This window comes from Fusarium mangiferae, assembly GCF_900044065.1.
Source record: "Fusarium mangiferae strain MRC7560 genome assembly, contig: FMAN_scaffold011, whole genome shotgun sequence".
In the NCBI taxonomy this organism is placed as follows: domain Eukaryota; kingdom Fungi; phylum Ascomycota; class Sordariomycetes; order Hypocreales; family Nectriaceae; genus Fusarium; species Fusarium mangiferae.
Window position 1 is genome coordinate 423603 of NW_024573931.1, and position 26090 is coordinate 449692.

General features: G+C 47.9%; 10 protein-coding genes across 10 annotated transcripts; 7 read left to right on the forward strand and 3 right to left on the reverse strand.

Moving 5' to 3' along the window:
- Positions 1-8215: 8215 nt before the first annotated feature.
- FMAN_09935 (uncharacterized protein) lies at positions 8216-8566 on the reverse strand (the record flags this gene model as incomplete). Its single annotated transcript, XM_041820552.1, has 3 exons — positions 8216-8262; positions 8313-8430; positions 8462-8566. The coding sequence occupies 3 exons, from the start codon at positions 8564-8566 to the stop codon at positions 8216-8218; spliced, it is 270 nt and encodes an 89-aa protein (XP_041686421.1).
- A 2748-nt stretch (positions 8567-11314) lies between these two features.
- On the forward strand, positions 11315-12498 carry FMAN_09936 (uncharacterized protein; the record flags this gene model as incomplete). The annotated part of the gene is made up of 2 exons (XM_041820553.1): positions 11315-11549; positions 11597-12498. 2 exons carry the CDS (start codon positions 11315-11317, stop codon positions 12496-12498), a joined length of 1137 nt encoding a protein of 378 aa, XP_041686422.1.
- Positions 12499-13228: 730 nt separating this feature from the next.
- FMAN_09937 (uncharacterized protein) lies at positions 13229-14562 on the reverse strand (the record flags this gene model as incomplete). The annotated part of the gene is made up of 3 exons (XM_041820554.1): positions 13229-13302; positions 13348-13439; positions 13508-14562. The coding sequence occupies 3 exons, from the start codon at positions 14560-14562 to the stop codon at positions 13229-13231; spliced, it is 1221 nt and encodes a 406-aa protein (XP_041686423.1).
- A 505-nt stretch (positions 14563-15067) lies between these two features.
- On the forward strand, positions 15068-15502 carry FMAN_09938 (uncharacterized protein; the record flags this gene model as incomplete). Its single annotated transcript, XM_041820555.1, has 1 exon — positions 15068-15502. The coding sequence occupies one exon, from the start codon at positions 15068-15070 to the stop codon at positions 15500-15502; it is 435 nt and encodes a 144-aa protein (XP_041686424.1).
- A 1702-nt stretch (positions 15503-17204) lies between these two features.
- On the forward strand, positions 17205-17605 carry FMAN_09939 (uncharacterized protein; the record flags this gene model as incomplete). Its single annotated transcript, XM_041820557.1, has 3 exons — positions 17205-17331; positions 17380-17508; positions 17559-17605. 3 exons carry the CDS (start codon positions 17205-17207, stop codon positions 17603-17605), a joined length of 303 nt encoding a protein of 100 aa, XP_041686425.1.
- A 1083-nt stretch (positions 17606-18688) lies between these two features.
- On the forward strand, positions 18689-19757 carry FMAN_09940 (uncharacterized protein; the record flags this gene model as incomplete). Its single annotated transcript, XM_041820558.1, has 2 exons — positions 18689-19368; positions 19445-19757. 2 exons carry the CDS (start codon positions 18689-18691, stop codon positions 19755-19757), a joined length of 993 nt encoding a protein of 330 aa, XP_041686426.1.
- Positions 19758-20495: 738 nt separating this feature from the next.
- On the reverse strand, positions 20496-20810 carry FMAN_09941 (uncharacterized protein; the record flags this gene model as incomplete). Its single annotated transcript, XM_041820559.1, has 2 exons — positions 20496-20566; positions 20615-20810. 2 exons carry the CDS (start codon positions 20808-20810, stop codon positions 20496-20498), a joined length of 267 nt encoding a protein of 88 aa, XP_041686427.1.
- Positions 20811-21414: 604 nt separating this feature from the next.
- FMAN_09942 (uncharacterized protein) lies at positions 21415-22740 on the forward strand (the record flags this gene model as incomplete). Its single annotated transcript, XM_041820560.1, has 1 exon — positions 21415-22740. One exon carries the CDS (start codon positions 21415-21417, stop codon positions 22738-22740), a length of 1326 nt encoding a protein of 441 aa, XP_041686428.1.
- Positions 22741-23322: 582 nt separating this feature from the next.
- On the forward strand, positions 23323-23747 carry FMAN_09943 (uncharacterized protein; the record flags this gene model as incomplete). The annotated part of the gene is made up of 2 exons (XM_041820561.1): positions 23323-23538; positions 23589-23747. 2 exons carry the CDS (start codon positions 23323-23325, stop codon positions 23745-23747), a joined length of 375 nt encoding a protein of 124 aa, XP_041686429.1.
- An 867-nt stretch (positions 23748-24614) lies between these two features.
- Positions 24615-25515, forward strand: FMAN_09944 (uncharacterized protein; the record flags this gene model as incomplete). The annotated part of the gene is made up of 2 exons (XM_041820562.1): positions 24615-25159; positions 25209-25515. 2 exons carry the CDS (start codon positions 24615-24617, stop codon positions 25513-25515), a joined length of 852 nt encoding a protein of 283 aa, XP_041686430.1.
- Between the last annotated feature and the right edge of the window lie 575 nt (positions 25516-26090).

The following is a 26090-nucleotide window of genomic DNA, read 5'->3' on the forward strand; positions in this document are numbered from 1 at the left end:
CTGCTGTCGGCGCCATAGTCTCATTGGATCAACCTCATAGATCTTTGCGGCGCGTCGGAGAGTTAATTTTCGGTCATTTTTAAGGGCACGAAGTGCGAGAATAACATTAGCTTCACTATTGAATTCAGGCATATTGGGTGGTGAAGAAACAGTTGACGACGTAGACATGTTGTAGGTTGAGGGATTTTTGTAACACTCACGTGTTTGTAACACTCGCTTATCATGGACGTTATAGGGTAAGAAAAACTAATACCTCTTATTATATTATTAAAAATAAGATATCTCTTTACTAAATAAAAGTAATATTTATTATTTAGATACTTTTAATAGACTTACTGGTCTTATATAAATACTTTAATGTAAATATTATTAATTATTTGCGTTTATATTCACAATCTGGCTTGAAAATGCTTAAATACAAAATAACCTCTAACCAAGCATATAAGACAAAACACATTTGAATGACCAGGACAGTCATTTGATTTTCGTTCAAATACTATTGACATCTTGTGAATAACCTGAGAGAGTTGAGATTACCATTTCGCACAGCTACACTTATTACACTTAATTAAATGTCACCACACCCAGCAAATGCAGTACCGCGGTCTTCTGATGGACTTTCAAGCACAGCTCCACGCGTTTTTTTGGCGTCACGAAGATCAGCACTAGCCTTTGGGCTCCTCAACCCTCAATTCCGACAAGGGAGGCGCAACAACCGCAAGACAGGCGGTAAATGATAGAGGGGGCAGCACGATTCAAGTCTTTTAAGTCATGTATACTTGTAGAATGGTGCACTCAGATAGGACGACAGGCTGAGGTGCCTGAAGCACTCTCATCTGAACCTCAACCTACACACGGGCACAAGACTTGCCTGTGATCATCCCTGATGATACAGTATTGGCACACTCATGCGGGAACCTTCAACGCACAGAAAAGGAAAGATCGTGTTCAATTGCTAATACGAGCGTAGCGAGGAAAGGCCCTCTGCCAGGAGCCCCCGGAGGGATCCGTACACAGGCCGTATCGGTGTTTGGGCGAGAACTGACCGTCAAGAACCATTGGCCTTTTGACGAGAGGACAACTAGGACGACGAAAACAAGAATCCAGTCGCCACGATGTGGTGACCGAGACGTTGTTGGATTCAAAGGAGCGAGGTTCGATGTCTTTTTACCGTTAATGAACCAACCGAAAGAAGTCAGCAGGGCCAATCGTCGCCGTCCAACAATTTCTCAAACGTCACATTGACGTCTGCATTACCGACGTAGATCGGATTGGCGGCCGCAGCGTGGCACCAGAACTTGAAGGCATGAATCTTGTTGTCGTCAGAATCCTAGAAAGGCAGAAGCTGGAGTCATGGTGGTCAAAGCGACAGGCAGTGTTCAACCAAGTTTGTCATTGTCTGGCCACCCTCGGAACCAGACGGAGTCCAAATGTCGAGTAAGATATACAGTACGATTCACATTTCCTCAGGTTACAGAGCGTCTGAAGCATCTTGACCTACAAGGTTCGTGAAAAGCCATAATTCGGTCGCTTTCGATTGTCCCCAACATCCACGGGTCACAATCAGCACATTGTTGAAAGATGAAGCTGACAAAATCCTATTCTCAAGATCCCTCCTCTGGGCTTCATTCACAATTAATCGAGACAAATTCCGCTCTTCTACCTTCGCGTGACTACCAGCACCTTGTCCGACCAGTGCATGAATCTAAGGTAACGACGCATCTCATTCGAAGTGTAGCACCACTATCGATCACATGCATCACCTACTGCACCGAGACCTCAGAAGGTGAAGACGCTCGCTTCATTGAATCAGGGTATCAAATAAGCTAGTATAAAGTCTGCCAGAATATCAACTTACCTCGCAAAAGGGGTCCTCAATGCTGTTGTTCCCCATGCGAGGTTAAGCACCTCCTGGGACCAGTCAGTGAGCCACCTCGGGCATCCACCAGAACCTGGGATTTCTCGAACGCTCGATTAGAAAGAAAAAGAGATGAAATTGACGGGGAACGCGACGAGCGATCAAGAGGCATACGTCGAAGTTGGCCGTCTCTCTTCTCTCTGTCCACGGAAGACCAAGAACATCGAGTATACCACATTGCTTGCCATTGTCAGCCTCTCCACGTCGCCCTTCGCGGAACTGTGTCGACTGTTCTTTAAACTTCATTCCGCTTAGCGATCTTAAGGTGTGAAACAGGAGGCGGCGAATACCAAGGGTAGTCATTTGATGGCCTCGAGTCTCCACGGTATGCTTTCGCCTTTTCGCCCAAAGACATTCATTTGGGCATCGCGACCGCAAGGCACAGTCGCAACAGTCTGAGGAAGGTCACATTCAACATATAGTACACCAATGAACCCTTATGAGACTCTGCGAACCCAGCTGGTGATCAGAAGGCCCCCGCCATCCGACGACCGAGTTGTTGGTCGAGCGGACGAGACGACAACGCACTGAGGCAGATCACAAACTAAATCTCAACAACCGAGCCACGTCGGACTGCGTCTCGGTTGTCCCAAGGCAAGGCGTGGTGTCGTTTGACATGTTCCTTGCCTCCAAAACCCATGCACACTGCCCTTTTCTCCTCAGGGGCCAGGCCTTCGGCAACTTGGTTCGGCCGGCAACACACTAGCTTGTGTCTACGTTCGGTGGACGTCGGTGTAATCTTCTTTCGTCTTGCGCGCAATGGTGATCGTAGTTTCTAGTTAAGAAGGTGATATCAATGTTGAAGGTGTCATGCTGTACTTGGAAGAGAAGAGTGCAGGGAGGCTAAGAGTTGCACATTGAGGAGAGGAGGATGGAGCTGAAGATCGCAGTGGAGGCTGAGGTAATATCACTAACATATAGATATACAAATTGGGCCACATAAATAGCGACTGAAGGTTGAAATATGGTGACGAGACAGGGCAGGCCATTCGAGTGAGAGCTGTGACATGGCGGGTGTCCGTACTTAGTAGTCGGACTATCTGGGGGAGACTAACTGAAGGAGATAAAACCGTTGCAAAATTGGGCAGATAGCCTAGATCGGATGATTAAACAAAGCAAGTGGCGCTGTGTGTAGCACATCTTGTCCTCTGGCTGCTTGCCCAGAGTGAGGCGTGGAGGGCCGGGTGAAGGTTTTCGGCTCAGACGCATGAATGATATCAAGGCTCGGCCTTCTCAATCAATACCAGGAGTAGTCCAGTCCGTCAGGTCAAAAAATCTCCTCTCTTAGGAACAACGTTGCAAGGGAGCCTCGAAAACCTCCTCCCAATAAAGTCTCTCGGTCTCCAAGTCTCAAGTAATGATCGACCTTGAGCCCTAAAATTCTCAATGCACCGGAATGACCTGGACGTTTTGGCGGCCATGTGGCTCTCTCTTTCGTCAATGTTACAACTATAGGGCGTTTCTTGGTGCTTGCCGTGACGAGGCTCGGGGTGAACCATTCGCTGTGTCAGTATGGACATTTTGCCTCGCCAATGGGGAGGAATCTGCTCGAGCCAACTAAGGTTAGACACTTGAACAAAAGGGCGTTCTCCAATCTCACCGATGGGGAACACTGAACCCTCATACCGCGATGGCTGCAACTCGACCAATGGTGGTGACTGTCTGATGGGTCGACAATTGTATCTTGACAGCCCGGAAACCTTTTGGCGACTGCTTCTGTATCTCGAGATGATTAGAATAAAAGACTCGACTCAGGTAACCGAATCTATTGTGACTTTGACGGTATTCTGTATGCTCAACATGCCCCATGACTAGTTGTCACAAAGGGGGCAAATGCAAGCTCAGCTTGCAGGGACCTGAGGAAAGGCGGAATGGCGGGGACTCTGCAATTGCACCGAAGATACTGAATCCAGCCTGATTTGCCTGTTCAGAACTGGAGCCCAAGGTCAAAAACAAGAGGTGGCAAACGTTCCCAATTGTGATTTGGCTGAGATGTTGTGAGATGTCTTGCCTCTGAATGAGGCACGCCTCCGTTCCTGTGGTACTTCCGACATCTGTGTCTGCTGGGCATCGTCTAATTGCTGTGTTTTCGCAATTCGGCTGGCATCATGATGCGATACGAGTGTCGCTATGTTCCAATGGATACCGCGTCACAGTGTGATGAAAGATTGCACAAAGCTGAGGCATTCGAAATGTCCGTAGATCTCGAGCCAGGATCCAAGGCACTGGATATGAAGTTAGAGGCATGGAGATCAGTCAGTTCTGGAGCGCATTACCTACAATGATGTTTTCTTGAGAAGGCGACGCGCATTTTGGTTGCAGTTACTGGCACTCAAGACCAGAGGGGTGACTCTGAACTCCAAGCCCGACAGATTTAATCTAGCTCTAGCAGCAGCATCCGGAATTCAGTTGAGCGAAATGAACGACCGACAGTTAAACAGGGCGAGAGAGGATGAGGAAGGTAAAACAATGTCAAAGGCATGGTATCGGAGTAAAGGAGACGGTACTGGTGGAGATTGAGTCGGTGATGGGTTTGCTGAAAGTGAAATCGAGGAAAGCAAAAACTGGCGTGAGGAAGTCAGGGAAGTGATGAGACGTTGCTTCCAGGGCGAATCAGTACATTAGTTCCGGTGTAGATGAAAATGACATTTGTTGATGCTGAGATGGCCGAACGTAACATGTCGCTGTTTGTGAATCGAAAAGACTCTGGTAAAAGAGTGCACTGCAGAAGCTTCGAAAGTCAGTGTCCCCTCTCCGCCCTATCTATTGGGGCGAGCGTTATCATTCTAGTCTCTCAACCGATTGGTGATGTGTATGATGCTACAGCCACTCCGGTGTCTGGACCCAATGCCCCAAATTGGAGACAAGCCCGAATTTGAGAGCTGTACTGTGTGTTCTTCGATGTCTGGGGTGCACAGCTCCAAACACTTCCTCGAGTCAGTTCAGTTGCACCTTGTTGATGATGTCTGGAGTTGCGAGATATTTATCATACCTGTTCAGGGATTGTGACTGAGCATGACATGCTATTCCCATCTACCCCCCTTGCCTCTTCAATTTCGGTGCCATGGTGACGAAGCTCGTATGGGATTAGTGATTCGAGGTTCTCTCGGCTGCTTTACACCACGGTTTTGCTGTGATTGAAGTGCGAGCGCGCTACATAAGTCGGATAGGTAGTGACAAAACTGTGGTGGTAGATGCCTTTATGATGAGGTGGATAGTGCTTTGCGTTGGCCGCTCGGCAACAGTGAGAGACAGGTCACAGCGAACCTTATCACGGGTTTGTGTAAGATGGCGTTTCAGTCGGAGGACTCCCTTTGATGCTCATCAATACGGGAACGAAGGCCTGTTGAACTAGAGTTGTTTTGATCGGGTGGCCGTCTCAATAATCAACGTGGGGCATGGGCCAGGAGAGGTGACGATCCTTTGACTCAGTGATAAGGAGGGCGCAGGTTTCGCCGGATAACGACTACATATTGAAGCTCCTGTCGATATCAGTCAAGCTAAGCAAGTTCCGATTATATTCACCCACCCCGTGAGACGTGAGGCTGCTTCTCTGCTGCGTCTTCCTTGTAGGTAGACGCGAGATGGAGTCGGAGAGGCAAACTTCCCGGCCATTCAGCCGTATCGCCTTGATGCCATCAGAGGCTCAGTCTTTCGATGTTGTTGATTCATTTGACTCTCCGGGTCCACAAGAACAGAGACCGCGGAAATCTTGGTCGCGTGGCATCGTTTGAGGAAGTCTGAGTTGTGTTGAAGATAGGAAAAATTGCCACAAAAAGCATGTGCTGGCAGGATAGAACGCTGCTCGGGTTGCATGATACGTGGCTCGCTCTTGTGGAGGACCTGGTGACTGCGAGTAGATGGCTGAATGCTGAGGCTCAGGTGGCTCGAGCAAACTCAACATGAAATGCCGACGTTTAGCCGAGTAAGCAGTCATGGCAAAGGATACCAATGAAAGAGATGTGGGCATTCTCAGATATTGAGAGGAAAACAATGGTACAAGATCTTTTACTCCATTCATAGGCCGCGATAGTAATAAGGGACCCATTGTACTACAAACTAGGCCTTTCTTGGTCTGAGATTATATCTTCGTCCCGCCTCAATCTTGTCGTGTTCAAGACGTTTGCGGTGCCTAAGCAACAGCCACAGAGTTATACTCAACATTCTTCTCTCTAATAATACTCCTTTGACCTGTCTCGTTTACATACATAAATTGACAATGGCAATAATATTCTCGCCTCCTCTTGCCAATACCCCATCCATTTGGAGGTCCCGTCGCAATTGGTCCAAATGGTCTGAGAGTCTCTGAACACTGCAAGCCATGCCCGGCACCACATGAGCGGGGAAGGTGCTTCGACATAGACGCCTGACAATTCATAAACAAGGTTATAAGCTTAGAAGCCTGTCCAATGGTGGGCATCATCCTGTCCCAATTGGGCAATGTAAACCATCGTTAATACAACGGCATGGCTCCCTGTTGAACCACTTATGCACGTCGTGTCGAAGTTATGTCCACCGAATCAAATGAGCATCTTTGTACTTCTATCATCGGTTCATCATCCCGGCACGGCTCAAACTATCCTTGACACAGTTCGGCACCAGGGGATCCCAGTTCGTGTTAAATCTGGTCCTGTTACTGATTAGATCATCAGACCCAAGCGCTCGGGTGGCCTTATCTTCGGACGGGTAAATGGCGCATTTGGGGAGATTGTTCAGAGGTTATTCGGATTGAGAGATATGCTAAAGGACTCAGCGACCTTACAATTAGGTTTATATAATAAAAAGGCCTTAAAGAATCGCTTTAACTTCATGCTGGTAAAATTGTTGGGATTAAAACTGGGGGTGATGGGCTTGTCATAAAAGCATAGCTTAGCTGTCGGTGATGGTGAATGGACTCCTGGCAAACAAATGTACTCCCTCGGCATGCAGGACGCAGTGGAGAGACGGTCGTATATCGGTGAATCACAGCCTTCGGATGATTCGGCTTTGGTGATGACGTGTTGATATGGCCCCATTCGTTGGTAGTCCATGGAAAGTGAAACGTCCATGCCAGTTATCTGAAGTTTGACTCGTCGGATGAGAAACCCTTGGAAGAAAGCCCTTCGATCAACTTCCTCGTGGACTTGGTTGGTTGGTCGACCTCTTCCGGCTCATTGCCAAATGGATGCCAGGCGACACGCAAGATTGGATTTTCTCCTTCAACCAGAGTGGCAAAGGAGGAGAGAGCAACTCTATCAATTCGTATCGGGTATCGAATGAAGCAGTGTACGCCGAATCCTCAAGATGAGTCTAAGGTCTGTCGGAATGCTGCGTTGAATAGAAGAAAGCTCGTAATGGGTGTCCTTTGACCATGCTTATCAGAGCATAGAGATCTGTCCAACTATTGTCCAATGTCTAATGCCCAAGATGAGAGATCGACGACGGCTGTGATGAAGCCTCCTAGCTGGGTATTCTCGACATGCCGTCGCCGGACATTGGAGCGTTTGTTGCTGCCAATCCATGTTTCGATGCAAGCGTGTTCTGTGTAGTTGTGAAATTGACTCGGGGTCAAGTGATGAGCCCACAAAAGCTGAGAAGTGAGTTCTTCTTTGGCCACCCGCCTACTTTAGGATACCAGTTGATGAGTCTCTTGCCAAACAGCCTTGTCGATATGAAAAAATACAGATGGCCGACTTGAGTGACGTCTTCGTGAACAGAGATACTGCGTGCGGATCATTCCTCTCGGTGCTAATAGCTCGCTTCCAGAATGCTCTCATTATAAGCTCCCTCTGCCTGGCAGTTGATTATCCACTGTTGTCGAGCATCTTCGTCAACGAGGTCGATGTCCGATGACCTGAGGGGGACAGAAAAAGCCCCTGTGTCCCAATTGACCGAGCGCCTGCATAGAGGTTCCTTGGTAGACGCTTAGTTGATGATGTGAGCCACCGGCCAGGGAGCTTGCTTGGTGTCGCAGACGAGCAGCTTCAAGCTGCGCTACTCGCTGCCGTTACCATTACATGCCTCGGTAGACTGCGTAATGGGCGGCTGCCGCATCCTGAGGCTGTATGTCGCCGAAGTCGCGGAAAGTGACGAGCCTGGGGCTGTGCCTCATCTTCGGAGACCACTGTCTAGCGATACGCCCGAGATGGAAGCCCTCAATGTCGAGTTTGTTGGCTTGTTTCAAAGACCTTTCCTCAGCCTCAGCACGAGTCTGAGGACAGGGCCTTGGTGCTGCGAGCGTGGAGTGGCCTGTTGGCGGTTACCGAACCAATCCCTGAAAACAGGAGAGGCGCCCTGTGACAAGTCACGCTCATCAACTCAGACATTCCAAGGCCACGGGTTGTTCTTGGTCATGAGACGTTTCGCTATGATAATTAGCACAAACCAAGGTATGGATTATATTAGTGATACTTACTGATGAGCCTCCATTGAGTCATATCGACGTGGTACTCAAAGTAAGACACGTTGACGTTGCTGAGGCCCTTTCCAAACAGGTGCTCACCCTGAAACTCGATCGCCGTGGTGTGGGTAGCCTGCGGTTCGTAGTAGAATTCCTTAACTAACAAGAGGGAACCGATCAGCGGCGGAGTCGTGGGGCGATGAGTCGACAGGCCAATTTCTGATGACGCGCTCAAAACGCAAGGCCTCAAGTTCGACCCTGTTGGCCATTCCGCGTTTTTCAACGGCCATCTGCTTAGCCTCAGCAAGTTTTTCAGGGACGAAAGCTTGTTCCGAGCAGGGAATGACCAGGGATTGGCGGTTGCTGATGCACTCTTGAGTCTCTCCACCAAGTTCTCGAGACTGGCATCAATCCCTGAAAACAGGAGGCGCCCTGTGACAGGTCACTCTCATCGATTGAGACGTTCCAAGGCCATGGGTTGTTCTTGGTGATTATAATATATATTACTAAAGTAATTAGCGCAGTTAAGTAGAGTGCATTGTCGGTGATACTTACCAATAAGTGTTGGTGGCAGCTCAACTTGGTCTATACGGTTGTCAATACCATACAACTAGTAACGGATCAAAATCTCTTATTCGCAGAGAATTCTCCGATAGTCGCGGCGATGGCCACTCCGGTGTGAGCGGCCTTGAAGAGCAATGGAGAGGTTGCGGTTTCGATTTGGGACAGTGCCATAATGAAGCCGTTCCTGACGCTGGATGAGGTTACGACAGGGTTCAAAGGTGAGTCCGTACATGACAGGAGCGTAGTGTCATCATGTGTAGCGGTTGAAGGAAATGGCAATAACAGGGTCGGGATGACCGGTTTGGGGTGGCGGAGGCGTGCTCTGTGACTCAGTTGTTGTCAGTATCCTCCGATGGTGTTGTCTTGACATTTTCCGCGATAAAACTAACCCTTGAAGGACTCACAGCGTATCCATCAGGCGATGCACGAATGTCGGATATATGGGGTCCAGCGATAATCTGATGTGGTCAATTGTCAGTCATGAACTTTGGTGGGCTTGGTAACTTACTCGTATAAATGTGTATGTTTGGGAGATCATGAAGGGTGCATGCCCGTATCAAGTTGGGCTTGGCACTCACTCGAATGACAGCCATGCTCATGCACACGTTCTCTGGCTGATGGTCAGCTTGATCTGATGATGCAAAGAGATGGAAAAGAGATGGAAACCAGTCTCATCAAAGTGCTCACCTATAGTTTAACAGTCTTGGGTTCATGTGACTGGGCACTGTAGCGGACGTCTTGGTGTAATAGATAAGAGAAGTTGTATATATATCAAGAGAGACATGGTTGATTACCATGATCGCACTTTGAGATGAATGAGTGAAGGAGGAGGGAGGGAAAGGGATCATTTATAGGCAGAATCATGTGACCTTTCTTCCGTCACAAGCCCTTGTTTTCATGCATCTTCATATGCTTGCCATGACCATGACGCGTCATGACAAAGACCAAATGGATTGCGCCGTTGATAGCTGAAAGGTTTGATCAAGTTCTGAAGATGGGAGGCTGAAATTCACTTGTAAGCGAGCTCCTGGCAAGCATGGTTGGCAAAATGTTAACAATTTCATGAAACATACTCAACAAATGATGTCGCAATCTCATGTGACCATCAATTGCAGAAATCGGCCTTGTTGTGGGATCAAACATGCAAGCACATGCCACAAGCTGTAAAACATGGTAAGACGCCGTTATTGCGTTGAGACCCATGGTGTGGATTGTGCTTTTGGGGGAGACGACAATATGCCTCTTCGACGGTAGTCCGCGAATGGTGGCTGTGTTGGAGAAGGTTGAGAAGCCGTTGCCTTGGCTGAGACAAGGTTCTGATGTGACCAATTGCGTAATTCATGCCATCTGGAATAGGCAATCCCATGCAGCCCTTGTCCACGATCCACATACACGAGGTGGACTGCGCCACTAACAGGTCGACTGAGACGCCGCGTGGTCCCTGAGAACAGCGTGTGGGAGGGTCACATCGGAAGAGGTCGGTATCGGAAGGGAGAGTAGGGCATTGTTGGGCTTCGTGAGGGGTGACAGTAGACCGTCTCGGACTTTGACGCGTCGCTTCGCTTGAATGTATGTCTAAGAATCAAATGTCAGTTCTCTGCGCAAATATTGCCAAATCACTCACCTTTGGTGTTTTCGGCAGCAAAACAGAGCGATGCTTTGGGCTGTGTGAGCTCCGCTTGTCTTGCTTGGACCGTCGCGTGATTTGCGCGCGTGTCGATAGATTTGTTTGACCGCGTCGTGATTGTGGATTGCGCATCAAGCAGAAACCGGATGATTTTTTGTAGTCAATCTCGGCGGTTTTGCGCGTAGAGAGCCAGTTGAGGGTTCGACTGGGTGTCGAATGCATGAGAATGGGTGGATTGAGCTTGTTGTGTGCCTCTTGAGCCAAGGGCCTGAAGAACACTGGCCCATGAGAGTGGGCCCGACTCGATTGGTTACCCTCAACAGTGCACTTAGAACGAATGTTTCTATCGCAAACTTGTAGCACAGTTTGGTAGTGCAGGTACTGTACAGGTCACTCACTACGCTTGCAAGCGCTTGAAGTCCTTGTTTTTGTTGGTCCTGCCCTTTCAGTGCAACCTCGTTCATTTGCTACTTATCTTTGAGGCATTACAAGTCCTTTCATCTATGTTACCAAATCGCATGCGCTGCTTCAAGTTGTTCCTTGAATCAATCGCCATCCGCACCCAAGTCGTTGGTCTGGTCTATAGAAAAAGAAGTGGTAGGTTGAGTTTGTAAGGTTGAAGACAATGGACTTTGTCACCAGATTTAGTACTGGCTGCCGATATTTGCCAGTGACACAGGATGGTCCCTGAATCAGAGTACAGAGAATCTTACCAGCCACACCGCTTTTCACCAGATTCAAACCCACCTTTCTCTCCTGCATTCCTTAAGTTCCTCTTCCCACAACAGAGAATCGCCTGTTGAATTATTCAAGCCTTTTCTCCGCCATGGTGTCAGAACCCCCCGACCCTTCGCGATATATCGTATGGTTCATCGATTCACGACGCAGTTTCATTTCTGATTACCTCGAGTACGTTGGCAACGATGCAACCGCCAAATGGGACGACTGCGTGAAGAAGGCTTTTGAGCAGCTCATGAAAGCCCTCAAAGCCAAAGGCCTTACCCAAGTCAGCCACAACTGGCTAGAGTACGAAGCAGATCGTGTCGCCTGGCAAATGCTCTGTAAGTCTTTGGATGTGAAAACTAGTTGCTAAACTGACAAAAGACAGTCAACGAACTTCCCGTCGAAGCTGTTGGATGGCCCTTCACCATGCCATCTAAATTTGATGCACCCGAAAAGATCGCAGAGGGTATCTCGCCAACCTACCAGAAATGGCGTCTGGACCGTGGCCTCCGCATCTACAACGCCAGTTATCACATTCTTCACGAAAAACCGGGAGTGCCGTCTCTGGACCAGCGGAAGGAAGTTTGGGGGAAAGATAACAACTATCCCCGTGAAGCTGTGGCTCCCATCACTGGTCCGTTCCAGATCGCACTCCCACTATGGATCGATGTCTACGACCTTGTTCTTGGAGAGAACAACCACCTCCTCAACATGATCAACAATGAAATCGTCCCACCCCACCTGGCAGTCTCATGGATTGACGATGATGAAGCCTGTTTCACTTTGGTTGTTGGATTCAGCCCTACCACCTGTGTCAACCCTGGAAGGACGGGTGTCGATTCTTCTATCAGATATCTGTGGCAATCCGTCGTTGATTGGACGATTGAAACCTATTATGGTGCGACAATGTCGCTCGCGACCTTTCTGCGCGTGCGCAAGGCTATGCCTGTTGCTGACGACATGCCCTACCATAACCAGAGGTTGACTGCTCGGGCCAGAGAAGCATATGCCGAAGTCCAAGACGAGCCAATATATTTCATGAGGGGCGCACATGAGAACCGAAACTTCATGGCCAAATGTCGTGATGATGTTTTGGAGATCATTGAGAAGCCCTTGCCCGAAGCCAAAGCCGAACTTAGCCGCTGGGTTGTCAACGGAGGCCCCGAGTCGGAGTCCGACGAGCGAGTTCGAGCTGCACGAGAGATCTGGGTGTCTAGTACCACAGATGAAAGAACCATCCAGGAGGCGCTTATCTGGGCTTGGGGACCGCATCACATGGCGATCTAGTTTCAGGTGGAAAGACATAACCAAAGGAAAGTGTAGCTTGTCATCAGGCAGCCAAGTTTCTATGCTCCTAGGAACGTCATATCCCGCCGACAGGCTTCTATCACTGAGCGCAATATTTGTCCTTGGGGTACGCGGAGGATACGGGCTACTAATGGCATAAACCATGCACCTGTATTCAACTAATATGGACAATCAAGTAAACGACGCCAGCTCCCTTAGTCAAACTGTTTTCACCTTCAAATCACACTGCCGTTGTCCATCACATCTATTTGTACTTTGTGAAGTATGCACAAGTCTTTTTGCGTCTATAAGCAAAGCTTATTCTACTTGATTTCCTCTGGCGATTGCATGACTCCCTGGACCTTGCCCTTCATTTCGCTGTGACCTTACAATTCCTGACTCTTCAAATGTAGTCAATGACCGACAGCAATCCATTTGGCCTTTCAGTAGCGGCTGGTAGTGACCCTCGCAAAGACATAAAGATGCTTGGATCTTGGATAGAGGATAGGCCAAATGATATCGCGCCTATCAGTAGTCACTGAGGTATATTACATGCTGCTTTGTAGGTGCCCAGGATGCATCCGACTTTTGGACCATTTGCCACCATTTTCAACACAGGCATATATTCTTGAGCATTCCGGTATGTCAAATGACGGCAGCAATGTATTCTGAGATAACAGCTTTCCATTCGTACATGATCCAGCTATCATTGAGCCCATATCCTTTTGTATCACGACCTATGCCCATCATCGTCCAGAAACTGCTCACCATTATCGCTATGGTAGGCATTCGTCGGTGTCTTAACTGCATACTGTTAGAATCGATCCAGAAATCCCAAAGAGAACATACCATTCAAGTTTCCGGCCCAGTCTAGATGACCCGCCTGCCAACGTCTTCGAGTTAGATGCGGGGGCCGAGGATCGCGGGCCAAGTCATACCAGCTGGCTCCCAGTAAGTCTCAAAGACTTTCCCGAAACTCGCGGTCTTCGGATCAATCGGAAACACGTACCGCTCGGGGTAGGCGTCGAATGCTTCCTGGATCTTCTCCATGCCCTTGTAGCCTATGTCCCTGCAGAATTTCTGGGACCAGGGGAACCCCAAGACGATATTCGGGACGAATTCGTCTCCGTTGCAGAACTCGTGGAGGTATTCCCACCAGGGCGTTGAAGTCTTGAGAGGAGGCATGTTAGCTCGCTGTTGAACCAAGATCTTGACCTTCTCTTGTAGGCTGATTGCCTTGAACTGCTCACACGAGTCCACCGCATGTTTCTGTTCGTTGCAGATCGGGCAGCCAGTCACATGTCCTTTGTAGCCTCTCATGATGCAGTCAGTCAAGGTGTGGTACTTGCTGCCACACAGCTTGCACCATTGTGGGACAACATGCTTCTTCTCACTTGGAGCCTGGATGTTCCTGCCGAAGAGACCGACTGACTTGCCGTCCTTGTCCCCAAAGTCGTTGTTCATCACTACTTTCTGCGTATGGTCTCGCTCGATAGCCTCAAACTTGTCGGGGATGATGGCCGACATTGTGATATTGAAGCCGACAGCTGTGGGATTGTCTTCCTTGAGCCGCTTGGCCATATTGTCGAGTCCAAGTCCAGTCTCTGAATGAATCCAGAGGCCGTTGTCGGCGGTATCCGTGTACCAGTTGTTGCCGAAGCCACCAGCAGGACCCGAAGGAGTGAGTTTGGTGGCGGGTACTCCGTCCGCGGTACACACACGGGTCATCCAGGCCATTTCGCTGTACTTATACACGGTCTCTGATTCAGGCTGAGGCTGGTTCCAGTACATAGAGCTACTGGGCCTGTTTGACGAGTGGCCGCCATGTGCGCCTCGCACGCCCACATTAGGATAGCCGCCCCGGCCTCGCTGACCAGGACGTCCTCCTCGTGGGGTCGAAGAGCGTGTCTCAGAAGGTCGACTGACGCATTGAGCCACACTCAAACTATCCATTCCTTGCTGAGGAGACTCCTCTCTCTTAACAGTACGCTCAGGAGCTCGACCCAGGGGATCATGACGACGACTTCGTCGATCCTGACCGTTGTTGTTGTTGATTTTGGGCATCGTGAATCGCGGTAGAAAGAGTTGTTTCTTTAACAAAAGGTCGTTGTGGGCTTGCTTCGTGGTTCAGATGGCGATGCTTTGTGGAAGTTCTTTCAGTTGCGCCTTGGTGAATTTGTTGACGTGAGGTCGGGTTGTGCTAAGAGGGGCCGAGGCTTGCTTGAATTATGATATAGCTTACCCAGGCGGGTTTGACAGACTCGAGGTCCACTAGAAAAGCAGGCTTGCGACCACAGTGACTCAAGGGCAACTGGCAGCCTTGGCACCAGAAAACCAGACCCATATGAGCTTTACTTGGATTCTGATCAGAAGAGTCTGCCAGTGCACGCCCCACTCTCCAACAGTCATGTTCACCTTACTCTCTGTTCCTGGGCTGATTCAACTAACAAGTCTTCCAATTTTGAGGTTTCCAACAGCCTTACTTCCCGCCACCAAGACTTTTAACGTTTCTTTATTCCCTTCCAGGATTTATTCACGATACAGACAAACTGAAATATCGAACTTACAGATGACCGAAACACGACCAAACCGATGGGCCACGAGCGCCGCTCAAGATGAACACCCTTGCCTCGATGACGAGTACGAGGACGAGGACGAGGACAATGGCCCAAGTGAAGAGGCTCTAGCACATGCCAGATACTTGTTTGATAGGCGTCAGCAGGTGGCTGGATCGACTGCAGCTGGAATTGTCAGAAGGATCACTCGGCCTGCTCCTGGAGGTTGGTCCGACTCCGATGAGGCTGTTATCTCTGGTTACTGGGACGCGTCGCCCACCAAAGCCCATTCTGCAAAGATTAACCAGGGTCAGCATGCCGCATTACTGGCCTTGTTCAAGACGAGCATTAGGGTTACTGGCCTGGCTCCCATCACCATGATATCTCCTATCCACTGCTTACGGTACCAACCAGTGTTGAGGGACAATACGGGTCTGGACTCGGTATGACGGGCTGCAGCACCGTGAGGTAGATAAACATTCTGAAATGAAGACAAGAAATAGGATTATGAAAGATGTATAACCTAGCAATAGAGAATTAATTCTACAACTTCAATGACTCTGAAAACAAAATATAAAATAATCTGTGTTGTATGGCCATTATGAATAAATTCGAACCTGCGGCCCTGAGGTCAAAAAGGCAAAAAAAGACCGGTTCAAGCCTCCGCTAGACCACTGCCCCCGAATGCACCTGACATCCAGGCGACAGCCGCTTCACGGGAATGTTGACGAATTGTGAATTGAAGGCCCTTATATACCAATACTAATTTGTTCAGAACGTAAAGGTCGGGATGATTTGTCACGAATAGCAGCCACCTCGGTTCAAACCATGTCCCCTTTCTCTGTCTCAGGCTCAGTCCGTTCCGTGCTGTAGAGGCATTGTAAGAAATCCATCACGTTGGTCAGAAGGTGCACAAGCATATGCATTGCGATGACTTCCTATGAATTATTCTGTAATCCGACTTCCTGGTGTATTGTCTTCAGTTGAGACTTGTGGCTGGGAGTTCAAGCAGAGAGAACTTGACTGTTACAAAGGCCCTGTCCTGTCCATCCTTTCTAATAACCAAGCATTTGCTTGGAGTTGGCCAATACAGAATGTCACGGTGTTTTTATCGACGTGGTGCGGCATGACTGTTAAACAAATCCAATAGTGGCTTGAGCATATCTGTACTCCTGGCCTGAATGTGGAGAAAGCATCTCTGCAACCTTTGAGCACCAAGGCTCACCCTTACTTATTTTGAGAGTATGGTCTTGCACTCGTTTGGATCAGAGCTGAAACGCCAAGAGTATTCTTCAAGATCTCACTTATGACGTTCTTCACGACTCTCTTCATGACGTTCTTCACGACTTTCTCCGCCCCCCTCTTGACGACACTCTGCATCAAGGTCACAGTTAAAGTCACATTTTAAGTCAAAGCGTTTCTCGGCCTTCCTCAAAGCCATGTCTCTTCTTGCAGACGTCTCAAAGGAGATCCCGTAGTAATAATGTTGAACCCTAGCATCACCAACTCAAGGTCACGACAGCCAACCCCTTTGCATTCATGCAGTTCACCCCCAGCTCAATGCAGTCTTCGTGGTTATGGACAGCCACTGTGACATGTAACCACGCCCCATTGACACAACCGTCAGTAGAGCTTGTTGTGCTTTTGGGCCCTCAAAAATCCACAACCATTTACAACGTCGACTCGAGTTAATACATGTAATTCGGTAAAGCACAATCCTGAATAATCTCATGATTTCCCATTCTCCATTAAGCCCCTTCCATTACCTCGATCAATAATTAATCATTTCCAATCAATCCCACTTATAAAGCTGGCCCTTATAATAAGTCCTGGTTGAAGATTATGAGCTGCCAGTGCCAGGCATCTGCACTACCCTGGTGCTGACATGATGAAGGATAACCATTCAGTCACTCTGATTCATAGGGTACAATAGAAACACACAGAGCACAATAGAAGAAAAGATCAGTTGGGGCCTGAGGCCTACCTTAGCAGGATATGCGTATATAAAGCTCTTCTCCCACCCTCACTCCTCGATCTTCTTTTCTCCTCAGTCACCATCAACACAATCGCCTGTGCTGGTGTTTTTCTTTCTTTCCCACTACCACTACCACTACCACTACCACTACCACTACCTCTACCACTACCACTACAATGTCTGCAAGCCAGTCCACCGTCGCCGCTCCCGCTGAGGGAGACTCTCTCGATGCTTTCGTCGCCCGTCTCATGGCTGAGACCGGCGCGACCCATGTGAACTTCAAGATCACTCCGAACATGCCTGGTAAGTCGCATCATATCCACTGTTGTCATGTCATACTGATTGTTAAAGTCAACGTCAATCCTGGTGCCCCTGGTGCTGCTACCTCTGCTGGTGCCGCCATCGACAAATTGATCGCCGACATCAAGGAGAAGACTGGTGCCACCAGTGTCCGCTTCAAGCTCACTCCCAACAACCATGGTAAGTTAATCGGTTGTTACTCTTGCCACACCATACTAATGAATTGACAGCCAACATCAACGATGGGATGGTTGCGGCGTCCAAGTCTAAGCTTTAAGCTGCAACAACAACCATGTCTGGCGGAAAGGACCGAGAGGATTTGTGGCCGGTAGAAGCAGTGGGAGGAATGGAGCAAACGAGATAGCTCAATAACAATCTTCCACGCCCATATCTTGAAACGTGAAAAGTACCCCGGGTGGCTGCGATTATGTTGACGATGGTCCAAGCGAGAAGAAATCAATCACCGCTGTGCGTCTGAGGCAGGAAGCGGGTGGGGGGATCGCCTTTCGGTGCTCTCTTTGAGCGACTGGATGTGATTCGTAGGAGCTGTTACGCTGTTGGACTATATTCGTGGACTTGCGTCTTGCACGTTGTCTTCAGGGCTGACGGTCTGTCGGTGATCTCGGTACCACCGCGAACTCTCACTTCGGTCCCCGGCTTTTGCCTTATTCATCTGATACTCCCAAGTGTTAGCTGGCGAAACAATTTGCCGTGCTGTTTTACTCACTCATATATAAATATGTTGGGTTGGAGGGATAAGGCAAACAAAGGCTGCGCGCTCTGCAGGGTCGCAAGATGAGCCCGGATGGCCTGAGTGCTGTGCTGTTGGCGGTGGCAGGCCATGCCTCAAGGAGAGAAGGTCTGATGTTGTAAAGGGTCAGCTTGCGATCTCGCTGAATGCTTCATCACATCAGCCAATGTTGCCTTGAATGGTAGAGGCATTTACCGAATGTTAAACCCTTGTTCAATTCTGCGCAGGACCATTAAGAACAAAGACTTCAAGCGCTTGCAAGCTTATTGACTGAAAGTTACAAATCAGTTGGCAAACAATATAACTACGAGTCTTTGCTGGTTTACAATCTCAGTTACAAGTCTCGACTGTGAGAAAGAAATGCATTGAATGAAGGAGGCTATATTGATACTGTAGACATTAAGCCGGCACTGGTTTGCAAATGACGTCTTCTGGTACCTATATTACAAATCTGATCATCTTGGTGTGACATCAAAAGTTTTAGCTTGCTAAAAGCAAACGTCAAAGTCCCACATCTCCCAAACAACAAACATTGCAGTTTTCTATATCACTGCAAGCCCTGTCCTCTCGGCCTTTCTTGAAAGCATTTGTCTCTTTCTTTCGATCAACATGACGCCAAACAAAAACGACAAAGACACTCCTATGGAGCAGAGCGAGCTCCCAAGAACGTCAGAGAATGCGCAAGACCGGCCCCTTTCCGACAATGCTGTTTCCGAGCCCAACACCACTGTCGCTTTGCGTCCTGCTTTTGGTACCAGCAATGCCGTCAACTCGCCTGGTCAAAACACGTCCCTTATGCATGGAAGTACCTTTCATGGCGCCATGGGCTTCAGCAGAGGTCGCGGCGGATGTGGCAGGGGAAACCGTGGTCGTGGAAGAGGACGAGGCCAGTCCAGTCGTGGACGAGGTGGAATCCAAAAGCACACGTCCACATCGCTCACTCAGAAAATTGTCATGAACAAGGCCCTGGATAATCACGTCAACAACACTATTACGGCTCCCTCCAGCCAAACTCGCGATGGCAGTCTCTCTACCGTCAGCACCCCTCGGCAAGCGTACACTCATAATATGGGAACCGAATATGACCACAGCAACGAAGTGGCGAGGCGTCGACGTTTGGTTAGAATGGGACGGACCCCGGAGATTTCCCAGGTGAATAAGAACGAGTGTGCTTTCTGTGAAAGGAAGACACACAAGATCGACAACCACCTCGACCTTCCCAACGGTGACCTCCCAGGATGCATTCTGTGTCACAGCATACAGCACAACACGGAAGACTGCGCCAAAATGTCAGACATGAGTTTGACTCAAAAAGGTTCGTGTCTTTGTTGACGGGCGTGCCAACCTCTCCCCACTGCGTACCAGAGTTCCGTGGTGGGATTTACTTTACAGTTGGCTACAGGACGACAGCTCCAGGGGACAACAGTTTCCAGTAGGATTCCCTTGGTCTAAGAAATTCACCAAAGAAGTGAGCCGTCGAAACTACGGCCTGTATATCCGGGACCTCCAGATCCAACTTGATCATCGCGGTTACCTCCCAGCGGACTTCCCCAAAGACGAAAAGACTGCCACTCTGGACGCAGTCTACCTGAACTACATCGCTAAAGATGGTAAAACATGGGTCGCTGATCTTGCCAAGAGGGTACTTGGTGAAGGGGGACGCAATGGGTCAAGCTAGTTGTCGGGATGAGTCTGGTTGATGATTTGGCGGATGGGTATCGAACAGCGACACCAATAGGGGTGGGTCTGGTCGGTTGTCAATTCGATGGAAGCCTTGGCTGGCGTTTATTAGAAGCATGCGCATTTTACAACAAGGGTGATAAAGTTTAATTGCGTATAAGTACGGATCAGTTGGTCGAGAAGTCCTGTCACTTTGCTTGTTGCCGTTTCCATAGTGATAATGACCTTAGACACCATTGAAGTGAAGGGAAATCAAGAGTGAGAAAGAGGGGAATTCACACAGCACGAGTCGAGTTTACTTTGACATTAGACTCAAATGCGCACTGCCATTATTCCTTCAGTGCATCAGTGAATAATGTCAAGCAGGGTCCATCGAGCAATGAACTTGAGTGAGCTCATGGGTAAGTAGTCTTGGGTTAAAATTGAGGTGTCAAGCAATGTCTGGCGGTGAAGATCACAGTTAGTTTTAGGACAAATATTACGATAGATCAAACATCAAGCACAGATTTAGAGTCAAGAGATGGGCGTCAATGGTGTGGTATTCAGTTAAAGCTCCCGTTTCCACCCCCCAATTTGCACCAGCCCAATCCTCATCACCGTATCTTCCACCATGGTAGACTTTAATGCTTGACCCAGGCACAAGTAACTCTCAACGGAGTTGGCAGCATCGACTGAAGGGAAGTTAGTATGGCATAAATAGAAGACATTGCCAGACTTACCAAAGGCTGAACCAGAACTACTTCTCGGTAGAGGAGTAATTCTCGGCGGAGGGGTTCTCAACAGAGACGTTGGGGTTGGCAGCGCCGACTGTATGGAAGTCAGTATGGTTCGGACAGAAGACATTGCAAGACTTACCAGAGACGGTACCAGTCTCAGACTGCTCAACACCCTGGTCGTCGGGGGCGGGGATGAACTCCGCGATGACGGTGGTGCAACCAGTTGCCTCAACGACCTTCTTGTACATCGCGACGGCTTCGGAGGGATCGCTGATGATGGCAGAGATCTCGTAGCTAGAGGTGTTGCCTCCAGTGTTGTCCTGATTGGCAGACATGTTGGGCAATGAGTCGAGTGTTGGGTTGATCTGGGAAAGAGAAAGAGCTTGGGCACGAGGGCAGACAGTTTTGGTGAAGTTGGATGAAGAAAGAAGAAACTTGAGCTGAGGAGAGAAAGAGAGAGGTTTATGTACCCATCCTAATTGTGCGCTGTGCTGCTGTTCTGCCCTAACGAACCGAGGACGTGGATGATTCAGTGGCCAGAGCTGGCAAGTGTTGTCCACTGCCAGCTATTCTAGCATGCCTCTTGGAATATCTGTTGGTTTTTTATTTTCTTTGACCACTGATTCAGGAACCAGGTGAGCTGTGCAGACAAGGTCGTACCACAGATCAGACAAGACTCACCTGAAGTTAGACTCTGAAGCTCCTAGCACCAAATATCCTCTTCTATCACAATAAAGCATTACTTCGAAGCAATTCCTCGACAAAGCTCCTATCATACCATTTTATCCGAGATCGGCGGCAGAAACCTTGAACGTTTGGTCTCATTTTCTCACCCGTCTCGCAAGTCGAAATCCGCAAAACAACACCACAGTCCTCGCCACAGCCCCCAAAACAACGCTTTTTGAACATCTTTCGCCCAGGCCTTTGCCGTTACTCACCATGGCTCCTCCTCACCGTCAGAGTGACCGTAACCACCGCGAAGACCGAGATCGAAGCCCACGCCGCACGACTTGGGGTCAAACGGGTGGTTCACAGAATGAGGATGCGGGAGCCGCCCAGCGAGCTGTTGACGAAGCCATAGACAGACATCGTCAAGCTCAACGTCAAGTTGACGAGGCCATGGAACGGCAACGTCAGGCTCAACGCGAAGTCGACGAATCAATGAAACGGCAACGCCGGGGAGTAGTTCAGGGCGAAGTTTCGCGTCTGCAAAGCCGTGCAGCCTTCCTTGCTGGTGGTCAGGCTAGTGGTGGTGGTCAGGCTAGTGGTGGTGGTCGTGATTCACAGAGCCAAACCCAAAGTCACCGAATACCCTCTGTTGCAAGCAATCGCAACACATCTGCTCTTCGCTCTACTTTTCGCCAGGCCAGCAGACCAACTGGCATCACCAAGCCTCGGCAGACACCAAGTGTTGGGCCACGCGTCCCCATGAACACCGTTCCCGAGGCTGAGGGGCAAGAATTCGTCCCCAGTCATCATGGAACTGCTCGCACCGCTGTTGTCAACCAGACTCTCGGTACAGGTGGGCAGCACCACTACCACTTCCCCGCGTCAACCGGCTTTGGCGGTATGCATGGAGTCACCAGTGATACGAATTACTTGAAAGCAGTCGGCGACCATGTGGAGAAGGTCAATAAGTGCTCAGGGGTGTCCTACCGCGTGGAGCCCAGGATCAACGACGCCAAGAGCTTCATGGAAAATGAAGAGAAGCTCGTGAGGGTCACTTCTTCTTCTGGCCGAACCCGACACGTCACGTCCAATGCTCTCGGTGAACCCAGCGGGGTCGAGGCCTCACGGCAACCCAGCAGTGAGTGTGTCTACTGCAAAAGCAAGACACACACCCTGCGCCACTGTCTGGATGCAGATGAGGGCATGATCTATGGTTGCGTGATATGCAACAAGGACGATCACTTGGTAGACGAATGCCACCAGTTTCGGAACATGTCTCTGAAACAACAGGTTGAGCTCCTGGTCTTTGACCGGGCCAATATGCCCCGCCTCGCGGTTAGCAAGGGGTTTCCCAAGTGGTACGATCTCCTCGAAAGAGCTATCTCATCCGGGGATATTGATGACAACGAACCAATGAAGGGTTTTCCCTGGACTGGTAAATTCTGCACGGACATCTGCTACGAGGAGAATGGAGACACGATCAAGGCACTTCAGAAGCGGTTCGATGAATCCGGCTTCGACACGTCGATCCTGCCCGTGGACCCTAACAGGGCATCACTGAGCGCGGTCCGAAACTGCTACGACTACTGTGCTTAGGCTTCTACTGCGCTATTTGGTGTCATTTCGCTTTCCACGGGCTATGTCGCATCCTCACCAGTCTCTTGAAAGCTCAATCCCGACAATGTCGGAATCTGCAAAAGGCCATCAAGGAAAAGGGTTGTGTATTTGCAGTATACTGTCTACGACACGAAAGAAGTTTAAGTCTCACTATAGATTAAGAAGCGGCGAAGTTCGTTTAACCTGTTGACTATATCTTTTATGTAGTTATCCCCAGATGCTTTTAACCGTCGTGTCATGACCATAGCTAATCAAAACTGGCACCTTTCATTATAGACATGACGTAATATCACGGAATTCCAATGTGAACAGTAAGTCTGGAGAATTGTGACATGTATCACAATGAGAATGGAACCGAGTTGAGGTTCGAACTGTGGTTAAGGGCTCGGGAGGTGATCCGAGGCGGACCGCAACTCAGGGACAACTGGCGAGCTGTAAAAACAAGCACCAGAAAATGAGCCCCACTGAAGCCAAGTCGTGCTCTACAATCCTTAACACTAAGACTTCTTTCTTCTTAAAAATCACATCGCTCCGCAGCAAGTTTCTTCACAAGTTTCCAACATGCCCAAGATCACCGTCACTCTCGACTCCGCGGATACCGACCCGCTCGATACTGGTGCTCGCCGACAGTACATAAACGTTTTCTTTGCGACGCTTCCAATCTCGAGCAGTGTCATCCAGCAACCCCACACCAAGGCAATCGAGCTTCAGAGCAAGCATCTTGCGGGGCGGGGGCTTCGTAAAGTCAGAGCGGTCTACTTTGAGTACCACGTCGATGTGACTCAGTGGAGGCTCATCAGTAAGTATCACTGACACCTTGACGAAAGAAGCAGGAAGACAGGGACCACCGGCTCAAGAATCTCTCTCGTTCATGTACGAGGGCTATCAAGCCTCTGAAAGGCCTAACTCCTTCGTTGGCACTTCTCACCAACCAGCAGCCCCTTCTGTCTGCCAAGCGTTGCCCAGCTACCGACGCCCAAGTGTGAACACTCGAGCACCAGAACACCATGTTATTAGCCACTAACAGTCGCAGAACCCCACGTATTATGGTGGGTTATCAGCATGATATTCGCCCAGATCTACCAGGAATAAGAGTGGACATTCAACAAAGTTACAGCTGTGTCAAGGATTCTTATCATTAGCGGCGCAATTGCGACAACATACCGCGCGGCAATTCAGGTGAAGAAAACCACCGCTTAGTAAACATATTTCGAAAGGCGCTAAAGTCGCTAGCTGAGGCAGAGCAAACTATGTTATGGTTTATGTTGGGATATTTATTGCATGTTATGCTGTATCCCTCTACTATTTAATCTTTAGAATTATTATATCTTTATAGCAGCAGCAGCAGTAGTAGTAGTATTAATAATAAAGACCTAACTATAAGACCTATTTAGGATTCTAAAGCACTAAATTCTAATTTAATTATAATAAATAGGACTATTACTCTATATAATAGAAGGAAAGGGTATAATTAAATATACTATTATAGATTATTTATAGAGGCATTACTTAAAGATCTCCAGGGATGCTAAACATGCTTTAAGATTATGCTATCGCTTCTTATTATGAGATAATTATTAGGCTGTATATAGCTTATTAGTAGGGAACCTTGTATAACGGGTTAACTTCTAATCAAGGGTACCCCTGGACTAGAATACGAAATGGAATTAATAGCGCATAACTAAAGGTAGACTCGGAAAGTTTATTCCCAACCTGAAGGAGGTGGAGATAATGATTTAATCCCTCATGAGCTATAATATATATTCTAGGATTACTGCCCTAACTTTTTCTCTGAAGTGTTCCTTTTACAATCATTCATTATTTCTACCATTACATAAACGAACGTATCAATAATGAATTTCCTCTGCAAAGCATTGCTGCTTTGCGCACTAGCAAACAGTGGAATACTAGCTATGCCAAAGTCAAAGCTGCTTGCCTCGCGCAATCTCTTACTAGAAAGCAGAGCTCAACATGAGTCCCGAGATGTGAAACAGATACCCAGCTTCAACTGGAACGGAGGCGAAGTTGCTGGTCCACGCTTTGCATCCATCACTGCAGAAGTCATCATCCCCAATATTACCTTCCCGGATGGATACAATGCCAGCGCGACCTACAGCTCTTCTGTTTGGGTCGGAATTGGTGGAGACCAGAACACTTGTGACGATCCTGCACGCATCAAAAATGGAGGTCTTCTTCAAGGAGGTTATTACTACCTGTACGACCCTCAGGGTGACTTTGGTGTTTTCGCCTTCTATGAGTGGTTTCCGAACCCGCCCATCTTCCTAGACGATACGGAGGGCATTAATACGGCAATTGGTGACCATGTGCGCATGACCATCACCCAAAAGGATAACGTGACTGGTACCTTCACGTGGGAGAATTTTACCTCAAACAAAAAGTAAGTTGGTATAAAGGATCCGTTGACAAATTGCCTCTAATTATAGTAGGTTTACAACAGATTTAAAGGCCCCTGTAAATGGGACCTTGTGTACAAATCATGCAGACTGGATTATTGAGAGCTTTATGACGCGTAATAACCACAACACTCTGTTCCCAGACTTTGGTAAATTGTCATTTACTAACATTAGGGCTGTATCGGAAGCGAATGTGGAGATATCACTACAGGAGCATGGCATTGTTGTTGAGGCTAATCCTCTTTACCCGAGTGGGAAGAAGAACTTAACTGATTGCAAGATGGGATCCGATATTACAACATGTAAATGGCTTGGATATAAGGAAATCTTTGGTAAATAGAAAAGCCAGTAAAAGTGCATAGTAGTGTTATAAGAAGCTAGGGATATTTAGAGTAGTTAAGTAATTTAATAGAAATTTTATTCTTATTTAATTAATGTAATATATTATAAGCCTTTAATTTACTTATAATTTATAGTAATAATAGAGATAATTACAGGATATATATAATATAACTATGAGGGTTATAATATTTATTAAAAATAGCTTTTATGATAATAATATATATATAAAGAAATAATTTAAATATTGTATAAATAATAATAAAAATATAAAAAAAGCTTATAAATAATACTTAACTATTACTCTATAACCTTAAATTAAGTTTATTTTTTTTTTAAAGATCTTTTTTTTATTATAAATTAAAAATAAACTTAATTATTTAATTTCTATTAAAAAAAAAGATATTTAATAAAATTAATTAATATTATTTTTTTATATTATTATTAGTATTTTATTGAATTAACACTATAAACTTAATATAGTTAATAAGTTTATAAGTTAGGTAAGTATATAAGTTCCTTTTTCTATTAAAGTTTTAAAGGCCTTAGGGTAAGACCGGCAAATCTAGCAGCTTG